The 23,061-nt window shown below is 40.2% G+C and overlaps 1 protein-coding gene across 1 annotated transcript in view; it reads right to left on the bottom strand.

The window, feature by feature from the left end:
* Positions 1–10,911: 10,911 nt before the first annotated feature.
* Positions 10,912–23,061, bottom strand: part of CDKL5 (cyclin dependent kinase like 5) — a 161,986-nt gene continuing 149,836 nt past the window's right edge. The window contains exons 16-18 of the mRNA XM_008154551.3: positions 17,341–17,440; positions 12,191–12,307; positions 10,912–11,298 (exon numbers count right to left, since the gene is read on the bottom strand). Coding sequence (XP_008152773.1) covers positions 10,912–11,298; positions 12,191–12,307; positions 17,341–17,440 — 604 coding nt within the window. The remainder of the gene's footprint in view (positions 11,299–12,190; positions 12,308–17,340; positions 17,441–23,061) is intronic.

Here is a 23,061-nt window from a genome sequence, read left to right as displayed (position 1 = left end):
CCTTGATGCAGTACACCCTTTGCTAGCAGCTCATTTCTCCAAGTTACTGTTTTCAAACACCAGGCTGAGTGACGGGACTCACACTAACATGATCCTAGACATCACATTCACCTTCTCTGTGAGTGAGCAGCCTCCTAAAATCCCCAGTCTCTTCCCTGGTGTCGTTGGGCTTTGAGGAGTTTCATATTTAACCCAGCCTTTTTTTTCTCCTCACACTGTATATTTGAACCTGGAAAAAACACTCTTCTCTGCTCCATCTGCTCTCAAATCAATTCACGGTGGGGAAAAATCCTTCTCTGGTCTTAGAACACACAGATAAATGCATTTTGAATAGAACACCTGATTGGATATCCTAACTGGGAAAGTTGAATGAACTTTTATCATGACATGCACTGTCAGAGAAAAGCCTAAGTTCAGGCCCTCTACAACTGGCACTCGGGACCCAGGAGGGAAGTCGAGTCAAGAGGAAAAAAGAATGAAATGGTGTGAGGCAGGGATAAAGGTTCTCCAAATAATTGTTCATGTTGGATATTTTTGTTTGGTAACATCTTTATTGAGATAAAGTTCACACACCATACAAATTTCACCCATTTATATTGTACAATTCAATGAATTTTAGTATAGAGTTGAGCAATCATTATCACAATCAACTAAAAAAATCATCACCCCAGAAAGAAACCCCACACCCATTAGCTATCACTCCACCAAACCACTTGCCCACTCCAGCCATAGGCAACCACTGATCTATTTCTGTCTCTATAGCCAATTCTGGACACTTCTTAGAAATTGAATCATACACAATATGTGGACTTTTCTGTCTGGATTCTTTCGCTTAGCGGTGTTTTCAAGGTTTGTTCAGGTTGTAGCATATATCATACTTCATTCCTTTTTATGGCAGAATATCATTCCACTGTAGGGGTAGACCACATTATATTATCTGTTTATTTGTTGATGGACATTTGGATTATTTCCACGTTTTTTGGCTATTACTAATAATGTTGCTACAATAGTGTACAAGTTTTTGTGTAGTCAGTCATGTTTTCATTTATCTTGGGTATATATGATAACTCATATGATAACTCTGTTTAAACTTCAGAGTAACCATCAGATGATTTTCCAAAGTGGTTGTACCATTTTACACTCACATCAGCAGTCTATTAGGGTTCTAATTTCTCTACACTTGTTATTATCTGTCTTTTGGATTATAGCCATCCTGGAGAGTATGAAGTAGTATCTCATTGTGGTTCGGATTTGCATTTCCCCATGACTTATGATGCTAAGAATCTTTTCATGTGTTTACTGGACCTTTGTACACTTCATTGGAAATATGTCTATTAAGATATTTTATCCATTTTAAATTCAGGCTATCTTTTTATTATTGAGTTGTAAGAGTTTTAAAATTTATTTTGGATACAATTCCCTTATTAGACATATGATCTGAAAATGTTTTCTCCTATTCTGTGGGTTGTCTTTTTATTTTCTTGGTGGAGTCCTTTGAAACACACATTTTAAAATTTTGATGAAATCTAATTTATTTTTCTTTTTGCTTGTGCTTTGGAGTTATATCTGGGAAACTATTGCCAAATCCATATCATAAAGATTTACTATGTTTCCTTCCAGGAGTTTTATAGTTTTACCTTACATTTAGGTCTTTGATCCATTTTGAGTTAATTTATATATATATGGTATGAGATAGGGGTCCAACTTCATTGTTTGCATGTGGATATCCAGTTGTCCCAGCACCATTTGTTAAAAAAACTATTTTCCCTCATTGAATAGCCTTGGTATCCTTATTGAAAAAATAGGACTTGACATAAAAGTGAAGGTTTATTTCTGAACTCTCAATTCTATTCCACTGATCTATATGCCTGTCCTTATGCCAGCACCACAGTTTTGATTATTGTAGCCCTTGTAGTAAGTTTTGAAATTAGACCATGTGAGTACTCCAACTTTGTTCTTCTTCAAGATTGTTTTGATTGAGTCCATTGAATTCCCATATAAATTTTAGCATCAACTTGTTTTTTTTGCAAAGAAGTCAGCTGAGATTTCACAAGGGAAATTGTTCAATACTTCAGAATTTAATAAACAATGATACTGAAATCCGTAAAATGTTTATCTGCAGGTAATTTGTTTACAACAGCATATGATTTTTTACTTCATTGAATTCATGCCAGAATGCATAAAAATAAAACTTTTATTGAGGGACATCTGAAGCCTAACAGAATTTTGCTACTAAATGCATGTACTATGTTTGCAGCATTATTTCTTTTGTGGGGAAACCTTTCAATTAAAAAATACAGAGTGTAGCAAAAACTCATTCTCTTACCTTATGTTAACATGTTTACTTTTCTTTTCAGTGTAGTCTACACTTGGAGATTTTTTTTTAATTGTGGTAAAATATACATAACATATTGCAGATTTAAAAACAGCTAAATTAAATGCTACGAACAAAAAAAAAGTGGCAGAAAGTGTTGCCAAGATAAAGAAAAAGGTCTGAACTGATGTGGGTATTCAGTGAGGGAGGAGGTCACTTGGACATAGCAAAGGTATTTCAAAATAAAGATAGCACTATGAATCCAGTCTCAGAACCTGGAAGATTGCACCCCTAGAGTGAGCCTTTGAACAGACACTGCCAGAAGCCCATCTTTTTGACTACCTGCAATTGCTGAGGCCTGCTGACAAATGTACAGCTGTAAGGGCTGTTGCTTCCCCCAGGATCCAAGAGTAGCTCCAAGCTATAAGTAACTTCAAGTCACAATGGTTCTTAACCTGGACAGTGTTACAGGGCTGATGTGAAGATCAAATAGGATAAATGTATCTAACGTGCTTAATGAGATCTCCATAGCTGGCAATCATAATTCTGTGATCTTCCCTTTCAAGTTCATAGGGCTGCTAACTAGGACACAAATACTAGCAACAATGTTGTAATAGCTAATGTTTATTGAGACTCTACCAAGTGCTTTGCAAAGTATCATCTCATCAAATCCTCAAAACCTTATGAGGTAGGTATCATTATTATTATTTCCATTTAAAGATAAGGTAACTGAGGCATAGAAAAGTTAAGTAATTTGCTTAAAGCCATACAAGATGTAGGATTGCACTCAGGCAAACAGACTCCAGATCCTGTGCTTTTAACCACTTCACCAGTCTCTGGACCTCTAGTGACCTATTTCAAAGAAATGTTATATTCTCAAATCAAATCAATTACCACCTGCTGGGAGATGGGAGGAAAGGTGGTACACGAATCACCTATGTCAGTTTCTATACATGGAGACACAGCAACTGCACTATTTAGTAGTGATGAAGGACGGGCTTTACAGTGAACATACTAAGCTCCAAATCCTAGCTGGCTGACCTTGGGCAAGTTAATGTAAAGCCCACAGACCTCAGTTTCATCATCTACAAAATGGGGATACAACCCATTTCATTGTGTTGCTGTGAAAAGTAAATGTAATAGTAAAAGCAAAACACTTGGCATTGTGCCCAGCCCTAGTAATATGAACACAAAAAAATTACAAGCCCCAGATACTCTTTATGTCTTGATAAAAAATATAACTGAAATCACTGGTTTCCATGACTTAAGGAGAAATCTAGAGCAAAGAAGTTGATGACAATGCTTATAAGACTGTCCTTTGTTTAGGAAAATAAAGAAAGTTAGAGAATATTTAGATGTGTTATTTCAAAATGTAAGTTCTTTCCTCCCTGACTGAGCATTTACTCATTAGGTCTTCTTATCCTCAGAGACAAAAGTGAAGGCCAAGAACAGGTTAGTAAATCTGGCATCTGGCCTGTTTTTGTAAATAATTTTACTGGAACAAGACACACCCATCATTTTCAAATGCTTTTTGCACTGCAATAGCAGAGTTGAGTAGTAGAAACCCTACGGCTCAGAGTCTCAAATATTTACTATTTGGCCCTTTACAGAAAAAGTTTGCCAACCCCCTGCTCTAAAACACAAAGAAACCCTTATTAAGTTCTCCATCTTGCTTTCTCCATGGCACTGAGCAGGAGGCTGGCATCTCTTCCCATCCTCCCCGACCCACCAAGTGAACAACTAGGAACGTGCAAAGGAGACAAAATTCAAGTGTAAAAGAAACCAGTTTTCAAAATGCCAGAAGGGGAAAAAAGCTTTATAAATACAAAAAAAAAATTATCAACATCATTAAATAACAGGATTTGCCCTGCTTTACATCAATTTCAGTCCCTTAAACTGATTCCAACTTCAAAGGCCCATTTTCCCTCATTTGAATTCCAACAAGTTCTTTACAAAGAAGGAACTAATTGAAGAGCTTCGTGCTTTTCAAACTCGAGGGACAACAGTGCTCAAGACTGGGATGGCCTGGCAATCATTTCAGTCAGTGCAAAATCTGCATTTTATTAAAGACATTTGGAAAGATCCATTCAAAAATACATTGTGCTCAGTAAAAATTAACCATTTCATGCTGATAATTTAGGTTACCACGGAATAGATATTTGTATAGTATTTACAGCAACAATAGAAATTTTACAGAAGTTTAGAATGGAATACATGCCAGAAAAAACTTGATAAGATGTAGGAACACATGATACAAAGAGTTATATAAACATTTTACAAATGGTTCATAATTAGCTTGTGAGGAATTTAAATATTCAACACTTTAAATTCAGTTTGGATTCAAAAATTAAAAAGGTTAACACTACAGCACACCCTTGCCACAGTAAAAAGTATGGAATTACACTTTGCATTATGGATTTATAAAGTCTGTGCAATTACGAATTTCCACTGATTCTTCAACTACCACAAATTTGGATGTTACATCACTCTGGCTTATACCTATTTTTTGTTTTCATGCATGAGCAGGGTTCTCAAAGTTACCCTGCCCTGTGTCTTCCCAGTTACCACCTTCAAACCTCCTAGAGATTGAAGAAGCTCGGAATAGTCTTCTAAGTATATACAGAATAACTACCTGAATTTAAAATGGCACAAAATCAATTCCTGGAGATAGGAAGTAGGGGCCACTATTTTGTTTGGTTTAATTATTTCTGTTAATCAATCCAAGTTTACAGTGAGAATTGACCTCCTGCATTCACAGCATTACCCCTCCAGCCTGACTCCATCAGTGCCCAAAGAGGAAACAGGGGGAGGGAAATAGACTGAGAGGACTACATATAACCAATCGTATATCTCTAGTGAAAATGGGTTTTGTACAAACGTTGCTTTCCACTATGGAAAACCTAAGCCATCATGGAGAACTTCAAAGTTCCCCAGAAGGAAAAGTATCCTTTTTTTTTTTTTTCTTGAACCTCTGAATGCTTTGCAACTGGAGCTTTTGACAACTCTGGCAATAAATACTTTCATCCCCCAACAGGGACAAAAGTCAAGGCATCTACCTTTTCTATTCCTGGGTTTCGTCTGATTAACCCTGAAGCAGAACACTAGGACAAACTTGTCTATGCCTGAAATGAAGCATATCAGGCTTTTGGGAAAGTACAATCCCAAACCAAAGGAAGTCCTGAGGAATTCTTAGCAGTCTGTCAAAATGGAGGGGGTGGAGAACAGATAAGGCCTCTTTCTCCCTGATACTCTGCGCTGGAAGAGTAACAAACAAGGCAACTTCTATTCTGCATACAACACAGAGACCGATTTTTTTCAGATTCCAAAGGAGGATCAAAATATGACCCAAGGATCAAATGGGGTTCAGAGAGCTTAACCTTGTCGGTAATGAAGGGCCTTAGAAGTGAAACTGGTTTCACTGACACAGCTCTCTGGCCCTAGAAATCCAACGTGCAACTATTACAATTTTTTTTTTCTGGCAAAACAAAAAGACAAACCTCCCTCAAATTAGGGAGTAAACAGTGAATGAATGAAAATACAAGGCAGGTCGTGATCATATTTAATAGCCTATAGGAAAATACACATAAAGGTGGGTCAGTGCCTGGAGTGAAAAAACATACAGTCAGGACCAGGCCTAATGCTGATGAATTAACAAAGCACTATGGGAAATGAATATTCACGTAGTAACTGACTTGGCACGAAAGTCTATGATCTTTTATAGTACATTCAGTTAAAAAAGAAGAAATAGGGTAGAATAGGGCAGCAGGCCCAGAGTTTCCTATCCACCTTACCTTCACCACAAGTGTGTATACAGACAGATGAGGGGCTCATCCTATCACAGCTTCACTTTCTTGTATTTACTTATGGTTTCTAAGACAGGTTTTTTGTTTTTTTTTTACCCAGCTGAATCAGACCTCAAGATATCCTATATCTCAGCTGGTCAAGACGCAAAAGAAACAAAATCAGAACCACTTACAAGTTTTTGTTTTGTAAGCCGGCCCTTTAAGTCTCTGAGAGAACCTTCTTGTGAGATTCTGGCCCTGGGGATTAGAGATAGGACATCATCTTTTCTGCTGCCCCCTTTAAAGAAACCATTTGTTTTTTAACTGTAAATAGGTTTTCTCTGCTTACACACTTTATTTGTGATGAACTGATGGAGGTAAGGAAATAATTCAGTATTTTCTGACTTGGTTCAGTGTATCATCCCACATTCCCAGTTCATAAAAGCATGAGTCTGTGGATCTTAGTGCTCACAGGGAGCTCAATATCCCACTATAATGCAGGAAGTAACGAACTTCTAGATATAAAAGCAGTGCTCTCCACAAACAATTTTCTGACCAGGAGAGAATATGCAGATTTCTAAGTCCCAGCTGAGCTCTAGGAATAAGTCTCAATGAGCGACTGCCCTTGCTGAAAGTTGGGTCACCACCAGGACCTAGGTGAACAGAAATAAACAGCGCCTTCCACACACTTGAAAAGTAATCCTCTGGCCTTTAAAAAAAAAGCTGTACACTATTAGTCATTCTCAATACACAGCTAGAAGAAAATAAATGGCTTTTTTCCTTATTTACTCTAAAAACTAGTTTAAGAAGTGAGGATACTATGATGTTAACTAAGAGGAGCTGGGACTGGAAAATGGGATAGCATTTCCTAGAGAAGTCCACTAATTTTCAGATTAGGAACATGCTAAACTGGCTAACTCTACAACCACAACATACTTTATAATACATGAAGTGACTAGAAACTAACCAGCGTAGCTCCGAGCTTAGAATGAAAGTACAACTGCATATGGTGAGTTGTAAAGCTGGTCTGAAAACAGATTTGACCAAAGCGTACAGCACAAATACTCCTATAACAGCCACATCACAACCACCAATACAGAGATTTTTGCTTCTAATTGGTCTGTCATATGCCAATATTTGTAAAGAGCTATTAAATGACCTAAATGAAAAACGAAGACATTTTCTTTTGGGAGACACCGCTAAAAGCCATGGATACCTTTGAGCACTTGGTAAAAATTGTGCCAATCTGCCAGGTTGCTGCCTACTTCTAACGTAAGCACCATGGCTCTGTGAAACAATTTCTAAGGACGCTGACCTAGAATTTAAGTTCTCAAATACCTATAAAGTAACTGTGGTCTCCTCCCAAAGGATGCACCTTTTAGCAGGCCCAAGACAATGGGAACAAACAATAAGATTCCAGGGGTTCGAATACGGTCGAGTAGGATTCTCAACCTCAGCACTACTAACATTTAGGGCTAGATCACTTTGTTGTGGGGGGCTGTCCTGTGCATGTAGGATGTGTAGCAGCATCCCTGGCCTCTACTAACTACATGCCAGTAGCATCCCACCACACCTAGTTATAATAACCACATAGGAGCCAAATGCTGCCAGAAGGCAAAATTGGCCCTGGTTGAGGACCCCTGCTGTAAAGCTCTCTTGAGCCCCTTAGTGCGGACTACTTTTGGTCCAGGGCTCTGGAGAGAAGCTAAACCTCAGATTGAGACCAAACAAGGTTCAGTAAAAGTTCATTTAGAACTTCTGAGAAGAAAAACGAGGATGGTGGTAAAGCAAAAGCAGAAAAACAGCAAAGCAGAGTTTCTTTTCAAAAGGAGATCAGTGATCCTTCCATAAAACAAAGTAATTGATAAGCCTTCATTCAATCTTTTTATTCTTTAGGAAGTTAGGGCAGATAACAGAGCACGGATGTCATAAAAATTTCCCTTCCTAAAGAAAAAATGCCAGCTTTTATGACTTTAAATCAAGTCCTTATCATGGATGGCAATCTCTGTGAGGTCCATAATTCATCGACACAGGAAAATAACAGTTAAAAGCTAAGAGAGGGCCCATTAGATTTGAGAGGAAATGACTATTCCCCTGTGCGAGTAGGAAAAGCATTAAACATGCTAGAAATGCAGATTGTAGTTCACTTTACAACTCACTGAGGTCAATGAAAAGTCAAAATGGACAAAAGCTGAGAAGAGGATAAAAGAGCTACCTCAAAAACACGAGTTGAAAACACTGTAGATATTATCTGGCTCAAATCTGGGAATGTACGAAAAGTATGTATTGACTCTTCATCATTTAGGTTTACTTTTGCTCTAGGTAAAAGGCAATAATTCTAGCCCTTCTTTGAAGAACCATCAGGAATAGAAATGATCTGCAAACATCTGAGATCCCAGTGTTAGCAAGGATGAAAACATGGGAAACCAGCCGCTAGGTGACGGCGAGCCTCCAATGCCGCACATGGCAATGTTGACTGCGCAGTCCTAAGCGCACAGCACAGTGAGAAGTCTTTCCAGAGGAAATAAATGTAGTTTCTGGTTTGCAAGGGGGAATATAAGGTACAGATCTAGTATGAAAGAGAAGAGTTTCACACCCTTTTAGAGTCATTAGTATCCAGGCAAAAACTGCTAAGGGTTCACATCACTTATATAACTGAGCAGCTGCCTGGGAAAAGCCAGAATTCAGAGCTACTTGAATAGTATTGAACTGGTGAAAGAAACAAGATATAAAAGGAACCAAAGAGCATGCAAACTATTGGTTTGAATCAAATTGTTTCAATGATAGTACCCAGTTGAGTTGCATTTTAGTGCCTATTACACTTATTAAATTAAATAAAAAGCACCTTAAAATGACCTCTATATATAATCAATACACATCATTATAGTAGTTATATAAAATGCAATATGCACACAATTTAAGCTTCAAAGAAACTAACACATTTTCTTTATAATCTTCATAATCATCAGAACTATAATTCTCAAAATCGTGGGGGCGGGGGAACAGTAATAGTACATTTCAGTTACAGCTGACTTGATTCAGGGCTGACACTCTCAGAATCCTGGGACAAGTACTAAATACCAAGACATTACCTCCTTGAGGGGAAGGAGGGGATCTTTAAAAATATTATTGCTAGGAGACTACTTCTAAAAATCTAATGCTCTTGATGGATGATGGTGTTGTGTGATTTCTGCCAAGGATGGCCCAGAGTCATGAGGCTATGACCTTTGTTGGCCAAAGGCCTTGATGAAACTTGGGAGCAACTTGGGAGTTGGAGGAGATCAAATGAGAGAAAGATAATTCCTGTTCTGACCGTGTGTGTGTGTGTGTGTGTGTGTGTGTGTGTGTGTGTGTGTGTGTGTGTGTATGCATAACCTTGTTATATATGGACGGTCCCAGGAAGAAAAAAATGGGTATAGCAATTTCTTCTACATCTAGAATGGCTTCAGAAGCCTTTTAAATATCTCCTAAATTATCTTGTAAAGAGCAGTAACAAAATAAGTATTTAGAAATAGAAATGCCACACATATAGCTCCCCCCTACCCCCCCCCCCCACCGAGTCTGGTACAGTGCACAGGATTTAGGAGCATAGAGCTGGTATGCCAGGTCTGCAGACAGGGGCCTCGTACAACCTTGCAACTAGGAATGTTCACTGGCAAATCTTTGGTCAATGCTCTACACTAATGCTAAGTAGAAGAGCCCATTCTCTCTACAAAGAACCATGAGTAAGCCTGGATCTGTTCTCCCTCAGGTACAAGGAACGTCCCTGGACATGAAGCGGAGCCAACTGTGTGAGGACAGAGACGAGGCCTGCTGGAGTTCTCACTGGCCTAGCCCACTTTCTTCCCCTGTGGGTTTGCAAGGAGATGCTGCATCCCGTCTGCTACCAAGGAGCATGTCTAGAAGCTACTGCTGGGGCCTAAAAGTTGAGCAAGGTTCCTACTGTTACAGTCACATATAGCCACAATTCAACTCCCTTGATAAGAAGTATAATACTCACTTCATATTACAAATGTATAAAAATATGGCAGAGTGTCATAACGATACTTTCTTTAAATGATTATATTTATAAAACAGACACATATTTATCATATATATATATATTTATATATAGAATAAAGTACTCCTGATGCAATATATAAATGTTACTGTTTAGTTTTTATAGAAACTACTGTAGCTGTCCCACTGCTTCACAATGTTCCAAACAGCTCAAAATAACTTTACATGTAACATAAAAGGTATGATTATAACAGTACAATATTAATTAATTATAAATAAATGTTACAAATCCTATCAAATATGGAAGTTTAGAAAACAATTTAAGACATACAATTAGTTCATCTACTAACCCTTCAAAGGGATACTCCTGGATTACAATAAACCCCACATTTAGTCTAGGCAGAAAAAAATTTGTGGTAAGGGCATCGGTCAACACGGATTTTTCTTTTCCTTGCAGTGCCAGAACACATCCTGGCTTTCCCAAGTTCAACAGGGATTGCACTACAGCTGAAATGTAGGGGAGAAACTGGCAAGAATGTTTTCTTCCTCAATGGCATACCCTATCCATGCTCACACAAGACCCGTGGAGACTGGCAATCCCTAAGGAACTCCTGTGGCTCTAAGATCCCTGACTAGCATTTGTGGCCGTGAGGAGCCAGATGGCTCCACACATACGATATTGCACACACTTTCATAAAGCTGAAAATACTGGCTTACCACTCTGGCCCAGCCCATTTCCCATCCCACCCTCCAACCCTTTCCCTCCCCTCCCAACTGGTTTGTCCCCCCCACCCCCACCCCCACCCCAAGCACACATTACAAGGCCGTCTCTTTTAAATCATTTAGATTTGGCATTCGAGACCGATTTGTTCTGTTATAAGGGTGCCCATTTGGCCCACTCTTGGCTCCCAGCTGTTCAGAGTAGGAAGGCCCTTCTGTGGCACTCCGGGTCACAGAGGACACGTGCCAACCAGGGTCCATCTGACCTGGCAGTTGAAGGGCTGGCCTGCCCTTTGGTGTGGGCTCCTGTCGGATGTTACTGCTCGTGCCAGAGGCCTGGGCCAGGGAGTGAATCCGAATCTCCGAGAAGGCATTTTTGACTTGTTGAGGTGTTAAGGGCTGGAAGCGAGGGTCCCCAGTAGCCGGGTGATTGGAAGCTGAAGAGAGATGCAACAGCTTGCGCAATGATTTTAATGGCTGGCTCTGGAAGACAAGATGAGAGTGTATGTAGGGTAGACTGGAAAGCTGGGAGGAAATGAGCAGATCTGAGATGACTTCATAGAGCCAGAGAGGGGGGGGCCCTAGGGAGAAGGAGGGCCTAATCCAACCTTATCTGTTCTTTTGTTCTTTTCCAGACAAGATTTGAGTTATTTTTCTTTAATAAAAAAGCCTATGCCTTGCTGGCGTGGCTCAGGGGTTGAGCAGAGACCTATGAACCAGAGGTCATGGTTCGATTCCCGGTTGGGGCACATGTCCGGGTTGTGGGCTCGATCCCCTGTGTGAGGCATGCAGGAGGCAGCCTAGCGATGATTCTCTCTCATCGTTGATGTTTCTATCTCTCTCTCCCTCTCCCTTCCTCTCTGAAATCAATAAAAAAAAACATTAAAAATATAGTATGGATTTCAAAACTTTAAATATTCTTTCAAGAAAGTTTATTGTATCAGTCTTTCAAAGCCCAATTTATATATTACCACCTTTAATGAAACCTTTAATCTTCCCACCACCTCTTCTCACTTACCCTTACATGTTATGGCATACCTCACTTTTTTCACCAATTATGGTTATTTATAGATTTTCTATCTCTCCTAGGCCATAAAGTATTCGTGGGCTGGGCCATGTCTTATTAATCCCTTAATCCCATTCCCACCCCAAACCCCAGCTAGGTGAAGTCTAATGGAAGATTACTTTTTTTCCCTAGGACAAGGCTCACTGATGCAAGATCCATCTGGACCCCCAAGATACACCTGGATATTCTGGGGAGATGTTAATACTTGTTGAAACATTGACAGACTACATTTTTCAACTATGCCCCCTCCAATTAGGAGAGACGATCACTGCAGCCTAAGAGTCTAGGAGTGATGCCTGGGCCACTCACTTGAGGCTGCAGATCAGAGATCTTCTCAGGACGCCACTCCTTTGGTCTGCCAGTTGTGGTGTTAGAGTGAATGGCTTTCTGCAATGTCAGAAGATCAGGGCCTTCAGAATTGGGCACCTAGAGCAGGATACAGACAAGGATTCAATTAGCACACCAATAAGTCTAACTAAAATATGCAACCACACCCAAGAGGAGAACAAAAGCAAATCAAATCAAACCAAAACTCAACCCTCCTCAAGAAACACCCCCCAAAAAACCCAAGAAAAAAAATAAAAAGATAAACCCAAACTCTCCCAATGTTCACAATGCAAGTAATGCCAGTTAAATTCTGCTGCCCTCTTAATAATTTTCCCTGCATTAGGAAAAATTGGCAGATGTCATGCAGCTTTGTTAAAACCTCAACCTTTAAAAGCATTCCCATGCTGTTAGTTTTAGTCGCTGTAAGAGAGAGCAGTTAAATTGGGCTGTACCAGGAATTGCTGTCGTATCCTCATTCCACATTGCAGTTAGGTTATGAACCAGTTCAATAAAACAAAAATTTGTTCCTGCTGGGAAAATGATCCAGACACTGTGTTTGGTGGTACTCAAAGAAGTCTAGCAGGTTTAAAGGGTAGCAAAGTGGAAAAGTATGTTTGAATCATAATAACAAGACATTGCCCAGTTAAGAATCTGGGTCTAGAATTATGCATGATGAAAATGCTGGAAATTTGTGCCACAAATTCCACATGAATGCAACTGGTCCATTCACCAATTTTGGTGAACACAGTAGAGTAACTCAAATGCCAAACAAAAGCCCTGGCTTTAACCCAGTGACCAGCAAAAGCAAGAGCCAGGCAAGAAAAAAAACAAATTACCAACTAACAGAAGCTGTTTTTTTCATGGAGCCAGCTAGCTCACTCATTTTGGTCAATTCAACTTGGTTTCAAAGAAATAAACTGCCAACCAAGTGTTAACAAACTGTGAGCCAAACAAAAAGACATTGGTGAATTATAAGTGTTAATAGATTTCTTTACAGGAAATAAGGGGTTTTATGAAAGCTGTCTGCCAACAATTGGCTAATTAGACAACCCAAACTAGCCTTTCACTAGTTTGTTTGCTCAATAGCCTTTTATACTTCAACCTCTTTAACTAATTCAGAATATCCAGAATGGCAAATAATTTATATCTCAGTGAATTTATGGAACTGGCTCAGGTACTTAACTAGCACAAAGAGAATATGACCCCATGAAAATAAAAGACATGCTGTTGTCATCAGTAAAACAAGTTTACTGGAGCAGTTTTCAGGGCTACCATACGTAAAAATGGGTACCATGGGTGGAGTGACTACAGGAAGCTTTTTCAAAGAAGAACTATGCTTTAAATGATTCTTTGAATTAAAAAGAGGAAAGAGGGATTTCTTGATGCTTGGATTCTCCCCGTTGGTGGAATCTGTCTGCAATATAAGATACAAATAAACTAATTGCAAAAGAAAAGAAAAAAAGATGTTCTTACTGAAACTTCTAGCCCTTTGGAAGCCCTTAAATTGTTAAATATTAACAGTCACTGACAGAATGCCTGTGCTATGTGTGTATCTAGAAGGGGTATTGTGTCATTTCTCACCTGGACATGAAGATGCCAACAATGTAATTAAGACATGTCAAAAACTTCTACATATATGGAAAACATGCGGTCATGATCAATACCTACTGAAGGGATGCCTAGAAACCTACACACATCATTCACATTAAGCTTACAAAACACTTCAGGGCTTATTATCAGAAATATAATTATTATTAAGAATTGTGTTTAAAGAGCTATTGATGAACTTCAATCTCTTCCTAATTGCTAGAGAAGACTTCTGCAATTAAATAATCTACCATGCAATCTGCCTATTAGGGAAAAGAAAAGATACTGCAGACCCTTTGAACACGGTCAACTCGTAAACCAGAACACATCACTTGGAAGATGAAGACCACTGTTGCAGGATTCTACCTTCAAGGAAGAAGCCTAGTTCTAGGCTGTTAGAAATATGCCTCCCATGGAAAATATCTGGTGCAATTCAGAATACGGGATTTCACAGTGAAGAAGCAGAAAGTTCAGTCTTTAAATTGAAGCATGATTACCAGTTGAGATAGATACTAACTTGGGTACAACTACCAAGTTGGCAATCACCATATGCTCTGAGGGCTTATGTAACTCTCTGGATTTGGAACTGAAGCCAGATTTCCCAAGGCGGCTTCCAGATTTGCTTGAGTCAAAGCAGGCACCTTTATAATATAAAATTATTTTTTTGGCACCACTTTTCCCTGTTGTGGTTATCTCAGTTCTCAGAGAAGTAGAATGCACATGAAGGCATTCCGATCATCTTTTACGGCTGCGTGTATGAGAACATCTAAGTAAAATAGCCCATGAAGTTTCTTGTTCCCATGATGGGCTCCCAGGAAAGAGTTTAACTTGCATCACTAAGGAGGCCACAAGAGAGCCCCAAAGAACAAGTGGTCTGAGGCTCTCCACAGAGATGGGGCTGGTGGCAGGGACTAAGCCTGGGCCTGCTAGATAGGAGAACCCGCCTCTAGTTCTCTCAACTGATAGTGCAACTTCGGGCAGGTCTCAACTTGCCTGGGTAGTTCCTATATCAGCAAAATAAAAGGGTGAAACTAGATTTAGGATCCATGGAGGCTTTAAAATGTCCTGTTTCTGTGTGTGCCCCGGGCATCAGATTTCCCCTTTCTTGAACCTTATTGCAAATGCTACAAAGCATTCAAGCATACCTTTGGCTGAGTTCTAGGAAGTGGAAAAATCTAACTTTAATTCTATTTCTGTTCATGTGAAGGGGACTGAGTTAACAAAATGCTTGGCTTAGGAGGCTGAGGTCTAGCAGGATATACTAAGTGCTCTTTGGAAATCTTACGCTAGATACCCAAGTCCTTAAAAACTTTTTCTTTTTAACTAAAAAATAAGAGGTACAAAAAACTTTTGGTTTGCAAGGCTTAAGGCACTGTGTCCTGTACAGAGATATTTTGAAGTTACTTTACAGACCAAAAATGAAATGTATAGCCCAGCTGGTGTGACTCAGTGGTTGAGCGTCCACCCATGAACCAGGAGGTCACGGTTACATTCTGGTTGGGGTACATGCCTGGGTTGCAGGCTCAGTCTCCAGTAGGGGGAGTGCAGGAGGCAGCTGATCAATGATTCTCTCTCATAATTGATGTTTCTATCTCTCTCTCCCTTTCCCCTCCTCTGAAATAAATAAAAACATTAAAAAAAAGAAAATATATGAAAACCTTTAAAAAGTACATTCAAGTGGAGAGGATGTTAGAGAATAATAATTTTCCTATTTCTCTTAACCTATACTATTTCAACATCTAAAATTTGAACCAGATCCTGAATAATAGTCAATCAACGTGTGTGTGTGTGTGTGTGTGTGTGTGTGTGTGTGTGTGTATACTTGACTTAAGCCACAATGAGCTGGGGGCTTTCAATTTAATGTTGGTCTAAGACAGACAGACATCAAAATCCAAATCTATATACAAAACACCTTCAATTCCTTCGTTTTTGCCACTTTCTTCCATTTAACCACCTCACAAGTGGCTATAGACCTGAGGTCAAGAACAAACACATCAAAATAAAAGTAAGAGTGGTTATGAGGAGGTAGTCTAAGTTCAATGTTCATGACAGACAAATGTTCTATAGGCAATGATAAAAGTGTTATTTTATTAGCACTTTAAATATTTTGAGCTTTTCTACTTTAAATTAAGTCTGTTTTGTTCATCCAGCGACATTTTGACTTGAAATTCTGCTTTAAGTGAGTTTCAGTTAGAGATAAGGCAGTTTTTAAAAAAATAAACACTTCAGGAATATCATGCAACCATTAAAATGAAGACAATAAAATTTGTGTAGCACATAAATGTTGTGCATATTGATAAATAGATATACTATTAAAAACCAGAATACAAAATTGTACTAGAATGATTACTATTATTAAAAATAAACTAAAAAACCACCTTTCCCCATAAACATATCTATAGGCTAAAAAGCTAAGAGGAATTATACCAAAATCCTAATACTAGTTGTAATAGAGTGATAAGATTAGAAATGATCATTTTTTTCTCAATTTTTCTGTAATGAGCTCATATTTATTTTATAATGAAATATATAAATTCAACAAACAAGCAAGTGAAAGAATAATCTAGAAAGGTAATCTAGAAGGATTACCAATACTTCTAGAACATCTGTGAAGTAAAAAATCCTTACTTCAGCTATTATTCTTTGATACTATCATCTATTTCGTCTTTACTAACCACTGACTCATAATCCTTGAATCTTTTTACCTTTCTAAATAAATGAGAGTCAATCATGTATGAAGTAAAACTAGAAACAAAATCATTTAAAATGATCCACTCAACATTGCGTAGTCTGGAAGATGCCATAAAGCAAAGGGGGAAGCAGGCCTCATGTGGGTAAAGAAGTACCCGCTGAACTGGAGGTCTGGCTTCCCCATGTTTTCTCATGTCACTAACCAGCAGAATCCTTGCTTGCATGGTTCAATGATGTAATGTGCACGGTTCCATGGAGCCAGCCCTGGGTTCAGGCAGAGGGCTCCCAGGAGCTAAGACTCATTCTATTTCACAGTTCAGTAACAGCATATACATGTCTTCCTACTAAAGCAAGCCCTGAAATGTCAAATCCTATTTCCTCTTGGTGACTCTGCAGCCCAGAAGTGCACTTGTCAACATGGGAATTAGATAACCAGCCAAGGGAGAATAATGAATGATGGTTAGTTATAACTTTTCAGATTTAAAAATAAAACAAAACCATTTACTGAGTTTCCACATATTGTTAACCCCCAGAGAGAAATAAATCCTGTAGTTTCATAGGTTTTACATGACTACAAATCCACATAGATACGACATTTATTGAGAGAGGCTTAAAGTGTTCTCTCTCATCCAAATTAAATTTCTTCTATTCCTGGAGAGATTCTGTTGAGTCTAAAGGAGGCTCTGTGACAAAAGGACAGTTGTATAGAATTTGAGAAACATATACAGTGCATGCATGTAAGATCTCAAAAAAATCATTCACATCGATTGCCACATACAAAATGTAAAGTACCCATTGACTAACACAGACTCGTCTGTCATTGTACCATATATAGAAATTAGCCATCTACTTACTGTTTGAGATTTCTTCTTTTTCTTTTTCATTGACCTGAAAAAACCTTGTTTTTCCTTTTCTTTGAGTTGTTCGGAATGACTAATGTTTTCAGGACCTTTCCTAAATGGGAAGACATTTTTATCATATTGATTTTTCAATCATTCTCCTACCATTCTATGACAAATATAATGAATATGAAAAATGCATGACATCTGGTTCAAATAACCATGAAGATTCAATCACATAGGTAAAGCGACTAAAAAGCACAGGAGGAACTGAATCTAATCAACCATGGCTAATGATTAGCCTTTGGCACAGACTCATTCCAACTAGCAATTTGAGCATTATTACAAATGATCTGTAACTCTGCTGCAGGACCATTTTCATGCTGTTGAAAACCTCAGAATTAGGAGTCTAAAAAACACATGGTCTAAAGAATGCCTTTTCTGCAACCCTCCAAGGGAAAGAGCAGAAACATTTTCATTATCTTCATTTTTCTATTTACCTTCTTAAAACCAGCTTGACAAGTTCATTATTAGTGGCTTGCCAAGGTACTGAACATGAAAAAGAAATAAACAAAATCAATGCTGCTACAGAAACATCTCTCTATATAAAAGCCTAAGTGACTGGCCAACTGGCCGACCAGCCAACTGGCCAGTAGCTATGACGTGCACTGACCACTAGGGGACAGATGCTCACACAGGAGCAGAAACCACAGGCATGGAAACATGAATAGACTGATGAATCTCAGAGGGAAAGGGGGAGAGGGGAGGGCAGGAAGAGATTAATCAAAGATCTTATATGCATACTAGAGGCCCGGTGCACTGATTTATGCACCAGTGGAGTCCCTCTGCCTGGCCTGCAGGGATCGGGCCAAAACCAGCTCTCTAACATACCCTGAGGGGTCCTAGATTGCGAGAGGGTGCAGGCCAGGCCAAGGGACCCCGTCAGTGCACAGAGCCTCTAGTTATAAATAAAAGTAAAAAAATGCCTGAAGCTGGAAAATTCCTTTATAAAAATCTTATATTTATAAGTTAATCTACATATATAAAAGCCTAAGTGACTGAATGATCAAATGACCCCACTGGTGCACGGATCTGTGCACTGGGCCTCTAGTACTAAATAAAAATAGATAAGGTAAGAAAAATTTGGACAGGAAAAATGCTTAATACAAAGCATTCTTCCAGAAAAAAAAGCCTCTAATTGAAAACACTGACATTATGCTTCAGATACTATCCAGGTATTTTAATACAAATAGAAATATTAAGAGACAGCAAACAAGATACCTTGGCCCCAAAAAGTTGGTTACCTGTATGTTAATAGAGGCCATATATTACTTAACTTACAGTCTTTAAAAAGCAATTCAACTAGTTTTATTTTTCAAAAAGGCACATTTTATTTGCTCTATTTTACATTTGAATATCTATATGACTGTGGAAAACCACTTTCTCAAATGACTGGATTCCTTCTGCTAACTATTCTCTAAAATCAAGAGTAGAAACATTAACAGTGACACAGTTTATTCATATTTATGGTTTTAGAACACTTAATTGTAAAGAAGTTACTAGAACATCTAGGAAAACACGAGCAAAGCAACATCTTTTACTTGATTAAATATGTGTGAAGGCAGAAAACATCTCTATAAATGATTATAGAAAATATCACAAAGCAATTAAAAATCAATCACAATGTCAAAGAATTTTCACTAATATGAAGGAATATTGAAACTACAATACTAAGTGAAGACTTGGGATTAAAAATGGCGGTGGAGTAAGTGAATGCTGCACAGATATGCTTCCAGGTCCAAACTGAAATTACAACTAAATTACAGAAAATTTTCCTAAATAATCAACAGAAGACTCCCTGGAGAGAACCCTGATACCCAAGGACTGAAAGTGGAGACCACATAAAGACTGATAGGAGGGACGGAGGCACAAAAGGGGTGGACAGGCACCCACAAACAGCAACTGAAGTTCCAGAGAGTATCTCAGGAGTGGGGGGTTGCCACTGAAAACTCCAGGGCCTAATCGCCAAGCTGGGGCTCCCAGCAGAGAGCACCACAACTCAGAAGGGTACCCATATAACATCTGGCTGTGAAAAGCAGCAGAATTGCTGCCTGCCAGGGAGAGATAGCTGGGAATTCAGGCACCCTCAAAGGGCTAACAACAAAATTTCCTGTCAAGCCATCACCTTGTGTTCTGGCAGAGGGAGGGAAGAGTGGACTGGAGCTGTATGAGCAGAAGTCATGATTTGGGGCTCTGGGGTTAGAACTCCAATGGCAGACACCCTGGTTTCTTGTGCTGAGTCATTCCATCACATTGCAGAGACCATCTTTCTCACAGACATTTGCTATACAGGTGACCTTGCCTGGGGTAAGACAGTTGATCCACCCTATTGGAAAACACCTTGCTCCATGGTATGGAGTTGTTCAGGCCCATTAAGAGACTGAGAATAATAATTAGCCTCCAGGTAGAAGAAATTGCCCCACAGTGTTGAAGAAAAAGCCTCTTGTCACACCTATGGATGGTTGCCTGAGGGCAATCCTATCTAATAAAGATGTAATATGCAAATTGACCATCACTCCAACACACAAGATGACCGCCCCATGTGGTCAAAGATGGCCACCCCCTTGTGGACACAAGATGGCCACCACAAGATGGCCGGCAGAGGAGGGCAGTTGGGGGCAACCAGGCCAGCAGGGGAGGACAGTTAGGGGGAAGGACCAGGACTGCAAGGGAGAGCAGTTAGGGGTGACCAGGCCGGCAGGGGAGCGAAGTTGGGGGTGACCAGGCCTGCAGGGGAGGGCAGTTAGGGGCGACCAGGCCTGCAGGGGAGGGCAGTTGGGGGTGGCCAGGCCTGCAAGGGAGGGCAGCTGGGGGTGACCAGGCCAGCAGGGTAAGGCAGTTAGGGGCAACAAGGCTGGCAAGGGAGGGCAGTTAGGGGTGATCGGGCCAGCAGGGGAGGGCAGTTGGGAGCAACCAGGCCTGCAGGGGAGGACAATTGGGGGTGACCAGGCCTGCAGGGTAGGGCAGTTGAGAGGGATCAGGCCTGCACGGGAGGGCAGTTGGGGCAACCAGGCCAGCAGGGGGAGGGCAGTTAGGGACAACCAGGCTGGCAGGGGAGGGCAGTTAGGGGTGACCAGGCCTGCAGGGGAGAGCAGTTGGGGGCAACCAGGCCGACAGGGGAGGGCAGTTAGGGCTGATCAGGCCAGCAGGGGAGGGCAGTTGGGGGCAACCAGGCCTGCAGGGGAGGGCAGTTAGGGGCCATCGGGCTGGCCAGGAGCAGTTAGGTGTCAATCAGGCTGGCAGGGGAGTGGTTAGGGGGTGATCAGGCTTGCAGGCAGAAGCGGTTAGGGGCAATCAGGCAGCTAGGCAGGCAGGCGAGTGGTTGGGAGCCAGCAATCCTGGATTGTGAGAGGGAACCCAGATTGGAGAGGGTGCAGGCTGGGCTGAGGGACACCCCCACACCACCCCATGTGCATGAATTTCGTGCACTGGGCCTCTAGTTTATATATATAAAAGGCTAATATGCTAAGTGTCTGACCATCCGACTGGTCATTATGACACACACTGACCACCAGGGGGCAGATGCTCAACACAGGAGCTGCCGAGCTGCAGTGACTTGGCAGCAGCAGTTCTTGGGTGACACACCCCAAAACCAGAGAGGAGGGAGCCCAATTCCTCGTGGAACCACACGATTCCACCTTCAGCCGTGGGTTATGTTGTTGCTGGGGCACTGTTGGCCCCAAATCTGGTTTACTGCACACTTGCATTTGCATTCCACACCCTGTATGATGGCAACTTTGCAGAGTGCCCTCTTATACTCCGGGACCCCTCAGGGGATGTCGGAGAGCCAGTTTTAGCCTGATCCCCACAGACTAGGCCGAGGGACCCCTTGCTGGAGGGAACCCACTCCCAGTCCCACCCCACCGGCCACCTTCTAATTAATTTCCTTTCAATGTGCATGAATCCATGCACCGGGTCACTAGTTTAAGATAAAATCCTATCATTCTGTAGACTGAGGTGGTCTCTGGAGGCTTTGAATCTTTGCCTGATCTAATCAGTCAGAAACAGCATTTGACACTTTCCTGCACTAGAGATTGAGAGGCATAACAGATCTACCTAATACATAGTCACAAACCCAAACAGGCAGCCAAAACGAGGAGGCAAAGAAACAACTCCCAAATTAGAGAATAAGAGAATTCTCCAGAAGAAGAGATCAATGAAGCAGAGATAAGAAATTTATCTGATACAGAGTTCAGAATAATGATGGTAAAGATGCTCAACAGCATGAGAAAAGATATAGTAACTATGAAAACAGAAATAAAGAATAACATAGCACAAATAAAGAACACATTGTAAGGAATACACAGCAGATTAGGGGAAGTTGGGAATTGAATCAGTGAATTAGAAGACAGGGTTGAAAAAAATCACTCAATCAGAGAACCAAAAAGAAAGAAAGAAAAAAAAACAGGAGGACAGCTTAAGGGAGCTGTGGGACATCATGAAACATAACAATGTTTGAATATCAGGTATGCCAGAAGAGGCAGAAAGGGAGGAAGGGATAGAGAATGTGTCTGAAATAATGGAAGAAAACTTCCCTAACCTGGTAAAGGAAAAAGTCACACAAATCCAGGAGGCACAGAGAACCCCAGCAAGAAGAACCCAAAAGGCCAACGTCCACATACATCATAATTGTAATGCCAAAAAGTAAAGACAAAGAGAGAATCTTAAAGGCAGCAAGAGAAAAGCAAACTGTTATCTACAAAGGAGCTCCAATAATGCTGGCACCTGATTTCTCATCAGAAACTCTACAGGCCAGAAGGGAATGGCATGAAGTACTCAAGGTAATGGAAAGCAAGGATCTGAAACTAAGATTACTCTATCCAGCAAGGCTATCATTCAAAATAGATGGTCAAATAAAGAGCTTCCCGGACCAAAAAATTAAAAAAAGGCTAAAGGAGTACATAACCAACAAGCCAGCATTACAAGAAATGCTAAAAGGACTGCTGTAATGAGAAGAAGAAATACAGAGAGAAACCTAGGCATAGAGAATTAAAATGGCAATAAATAAGCACTTATCAATAATAACGTTAAATGTAAATGGATTAAATACTCCAATCAAAAGGCATTGAAATTGATATTGGAATTGATACAAAAACATGGCCCACCTATATGCTGTCCTCAGGAAACCCATCTCTGAGCAAAAGACACATATAGGATGAGAGTGAAGGGATGGAAATTTTTTTCCATGCAAATGGAAAAGAAAAAAATCTGGAGTAGCAATACTCATATCCAACAAAATAGACTTCAAAATGAAGGCCATCACAAGAGACAACAAAGGTCACTACATAATACTAAAGGGATCAATCCAACAAGAGGACATAACCCTGGTAAACACATATGTACCCAATATAGGAGCACCTAAATATAGTAAAAAACTTCTAGAGGACTTTAAGGGAGAGAGAGACAATAATACAGTCACTGTAGGGGACTTTTAACACCCCACCGATTTCACTGGATAGATCTTCCAGACAAAAACTTAACAAGGAAACAGTGACTCTAAAGGACACACTGGATCATATGGATTTAATTGACATTTATAGAACATTTCACCCCAAAGCTGCAGAATATGCATTCTTCTCAAGTGCACATGGATCATTCACAAAGATAGACCCCATGTTAGGACACAAAACAAGTTTCTACAAGTTCAAGAAGATTGAAATCATATCAGGCATTTCA

The sequence above is a fragment of the Eptesicus fuscus genome, chromosome 1, assembly GCF_027574615.1.
Source record: "Eptesicus fuscus isolate TK198812 chromosome 1, DD_ASM_mEF_20220401, whole genome shotgun sequence".
In the NCBI taxonomy this organism is placed as follows: domain Eukaryota; kingdom Metazoa; phylum Chordata; class Mammalia; order Chiroptera; family Vespertilionidae; genus Eptesicus; species Eptesicus fuscus.
The sequence above is the reverse complement of the archived record's forward strand: the minus strand, read 5'-3'. Positions and strand labels throughout refer to the sequence as shown.